This window comes from Chroicocephalus ridibundus, chromosome 5 (assembly GCF_963924245.1).
Source record: "Chroicocephalus ridibundus chromosome 5, bChrRid1.1, whole genome shotgun sequence".
Lineage (NCBI taxonomy): Eukaryota > Metazoa > Chordata > Aves > Charadriiformes > Laridae > Chroicocephalus > Chroicocephalus ridibundus.
The window spans coordinates 51,126,754-51,130,549 of NC_086288.1; the positions used below are offsets into that span (position 1 = coordinate 51,126,754).

The following is a 3,796-nucleotide window of genomic DNA, read 5'->3' on the forward strand; positions in this document are numbered from 1 at the left end:
TTACTTGGTTTGAAAGCATGAGAGACATTAGTGCCAGAAAAGCTGTATGTTAACACATTCCTCATGAAAAAGAAATCATGAGAAACTTTATTTTTAAATTTAATGAAACATCAAAACTAAAATTTTCAATGTAAAATAGCTGTGTACTCTGTTCAGAGAAAAAAAAAAGAAAAGGCTAACACAAAGTAAGTCACTACAGAAGTATAAGACTGCAGTACTTAGCAGCCCGATCTTTACGGGAAGAACATTTAGGATTCTTAGAAGCACTTAGCTTTAACTTAATCTTAGACTACTTACACGTAAAGCAAAGAAGATAAGCTAAGTAAAGCAAAACACTATACAAAAAAGTTACGCCATACAATAATGTGTTAATAATAGATTAACACTCCAAATTAAAGCATTGATTGTATCATAAGCATAGTGTGTCACAGCACACAAATTATTTGGTTCTATCACAGTATTTCAGCAAATGAGAATGTTTACGTGGGGTAAGACTTGTAACACGCAAAACTGTAGCGATCATTAGCATTTCTTCTTATGCTATGCCACAAGAAGAATCAAAGCTCCCAATTAATTTGAAGGTACATGGATGTTTCTTCCCTGTTTTAAATAAACTGGATGGCTAAGATACCCCAGGTTTTTGTTCAAGTCACTGTACAAGCTCAACCTAAACAAATGTCTTTACAACAGTAGCTAAAAAAACATCAACTACAAGAAGTTACCACACTTGAGTGATTACTGGTAACCAAGAAGACACCTTGTTTATCAAAACGAACGAGGGTCCCTAGGGTTGATCAGGTTTGGCAGAATCTGAATGTGCAGATACCCTCTGTTCTCACCGACAGCACCACAGTGACAAGTCAGGGCTCAGCGTCAGTGACAAACCACGGCCTGTTAAGCTTTCACTCATTCCTTGCTAAACCCCTGCATTCTAACTCGTGGACATAAAAAGCAACCAACAGGCCTCACGCACGTCACAAGTTATCAGCTGTTTCATGTCATTAAACTTCACCGCCCAAAGATCTTTAAGTTATCTTGATTATTAATGAAAACAGTATCACCCACTGTGTTTCCTTTTTATTTTCCCAAGCTTTCACAGCCACTGGGAAAAAGGCAAATTCACATTTCCCTCCTAACATAAATTAAAAAAATAATCTCTTGTCCTTTCTTAAAGGGTATTGAGGAACGTACAACTAAAGACAACAGGACTTCACAGCCAAGCTATGCTGAGAACAAGGCAGGCAGGACCGAGATGTGGTAACTCAATAAAACTGAGACTGCCGTAACTTAATTAAAACACACCTTTTTTTTTTTTTTTTTTTTCCCCTGCCTCAGCCTGCTGGCCTTTAAGAGACGCACGTGTCCTGAGGGGAAAGCATTCTCTCAGCCCACCCTGTCAGGGAAGCAAGTGCGAGGAGACGCGCTGCCCACCCCCGGCCACAGCAGCCCGGCAACGAGAGCCCCGACAACCGCTCCCCGCCAGGAGGAGCAGCGGGGAGGCGGCCGGTTCTCCCCGGCCCCGGCTTTGCCGGCTCCGTAGGAGAGAACGGCGGGGACTCAGCCGGCGCCCCGCTGCCGCCCTTCCCTCCCGCAACGACCTCTCCGCCCACACCGGGAGCCCCCAGACGCGTCGTCGTCGCCGCCTCCCTCCGCCCGCCCTCCCTTCCCCCTCCTCCCCAGGCCTCCAGCGCCGCCGGCACCACAGGCCGGGCGGCGGCGCGACCGCACCGCACCGCAAAGCTGGGCCGGGCCGGGCCGCGGCTGCGCTTCCCTCCCCGCCGCCGGAGCCGGCCCGCGGGGATCCTCACCCAGGCGGGGCTGGCGGCGCAGCGCTCGGGGCAGGCGGCAGGCCCGCCGGCCGCAGGTCTGTAGCAGCATGGACGCCATCTTGGCGCTAGCGCGCGGCTGGGCGGCGGGCTAGCGGCGGCGGGCTACCGGCCTGCTCGTGCCCCGCCGGACGGGACCCGCGCGGCGATCCCCGCTACGCCCAGCAGCGCCCAGCCGCGTTTGCATAGCCCCGCCCTCGCAGCGTCGGGCACGCCGGGAAGCGTAGTCCTCGGGGGGCGCACGGTAAGCCGCTTGCCGGCGCGGGGCGCGCAGCATGCCGGGACTTGTAGTCCTCGGTGGCGTTACTCGAGGAGCGCGGTGGTGGCGCGGCGCGGTGCATGCTGGGAGATGTAGTCCTACCTCCGGCACCCCGAGCCTCCCCGGCAGCCGGGAGCAGCGGGTGGGCGGGCGCTCAGGGGCGGGGGCTGACGAAGGCCGCGACGGGGTTATCTACGCGGGTGCACGGTGGAAACGGTGGGCGGCGGGGCGGTGACTCGCGGGCAGCTAATGCCCCCGCCGGGAAGGTCAGGCGGGCCGCGGGCGTTGAGGTGAGGGCGCTGGCGCCTCACCCAGCCCTCCGGCGCGGCGCAGCCCGGTGTGCGTATCACCGCAGCCCGAAGGGCAGCGCACCCATACCAGGCCGTGTGTGCAATGGCATTCCCTCGCGTTTTGGGGCCAAAATCTGTCATTTATGCTGGTGTTAAGTACCGCTTGGCAGCAGTTGTTTCACTGCACACACGTGTATTGCTGTCTTGGGATGTGACAGGAAAAATACCTTTCTTGTGGAGCCAGGATACTCTTGATAATAGTACAGAAATTTGTCAATTGACAGATGTGCTTCACTAGTGCTGGTTAATAATTTGGCCACGGGTAGCATGTTATTCTTTAAATACCAATCTCTCCTGCCCAGCATTTTGGGTCTTTTAGCAAGTATTTCAGCACTCAGTTAATACAGTATGAAATAACACCACTAATGTTGCTTAGTTTTTAATTGTACGGACAGATGCAGAGACTAATCAGAATCAAACCGCAGAAATTATCATTTAATCTGAGAATAGTGAAATTTTAAAAACTACATGTATCAGTTTTGGGTGTTAACTCCTTCCTTATTGAAGAAAAAAAAAAAAAAAAAAGCGGGGGGGGTGGGAAGCTGCTGGAACTGTTTTTCAACAAGATGGCTGACACCCCCTGTCAACAAGATGGCTGCCTCAAGGACAGGGCTCAAAAGTGACAAGGGTACCGTGGCTTCAGACCTGTATTTCACAGGTTATTTATTATACCAGGCATTTGTACTTCCAGCTAATCCCCAAAGAAAATAGGTGCCATTTAATTTTATATGTAAAGGGCAGCAGAAGCTTCAGGTTTGACCCAAAACATGACTGAAACAGCGTCTCGTTCAGCAGGAAAAAGCAAATGTGTCTGCCATCACCCTTTCATGCTTGAGACTTGGCGAATGCAAGAAATTAATCAGTAACATTTTAAAGTTCTTTTGTGTATTTAAAGAAAATCCTCAGTGTTTCTCCTAAGTATAAAAAAATTGTATTAAACTACTTATATTTTTTATTAAAAAAGAACATGTGAAGATGGAATGTTCAACTGACCAAATCTTAAAAAAAAATCTAAATGCTTTTCTCCCATCTTTTGACTGTGTTGCCTACAGAAACACTGGTGGTGTTTAAATTTAGTGACTATTAAAAATTAATTGGTGTTATTTATGTACTTCTTAGAGCTGCTTTTAAAGTGCTAGGCTCCAAATGGACTGTGAGGTTTTTAGCCAGCTGTGTTTGCTTTATGAGTATTTAAATATGTAGTACATTTAAATGGTTAAAATTGTTTAAAAATGTGCAACTTAACAGTAGTACTTTATGTTAATATGGCAATCTTAAAAAAAAAAAAACAACAACAAAAAAACCATCTTCCCAATCTACACATTTCTCTCACTAGACTGCGTTTGTAGCCTTCTCTTGTT

At 48.4% G+C, this 3,796-nt stretch overlaps 2 protein-coding genes across 3 annotated transcripts in view; one reads left to right on the top strand and one right to left on the bottom strand.

The window, feature by feature from the left end:
* The window catches only part of LETM1 (leucine zipper and EF-hand containing transmembrane protein 1), a 30,422-nt gene extending 28,400 nt beyond the window's left edge, over nucleotides 1–2,022 (bottom strand). For both annotated transcript variants that reach the window (XM_063335542.1, XM_063335541.1), the window contains exon 1: nucleotides 1,809–2,022. In XM_063335542.1, the coding sequence (XP_063191612.1) occupies nucleotides 1,809–1,887 (79 nt within the window). In that variant the 5' untranslated portion in view covers nucleotides 1,888–2,022. The remainder of the gene's footprint in view (nucleotides 1–1,808) is intronic.
* Nucleotides 1,932–3,796, top strand: part of NSD2 (nuclear receptor binding SET domain protein 2) — a 103,336-nt gene continuing 101,471 nt past the window's right edge. Inside the window, exon 1 of the mRNA XM_063335538.1 lies at nucleotides 1,932–2,070. The gene's annotated coding sequence lies outside the window, so the exon portion shown is untranslated. The remainder of the gene's footprint in view (nucleotides 2,071–3,796) is intronic.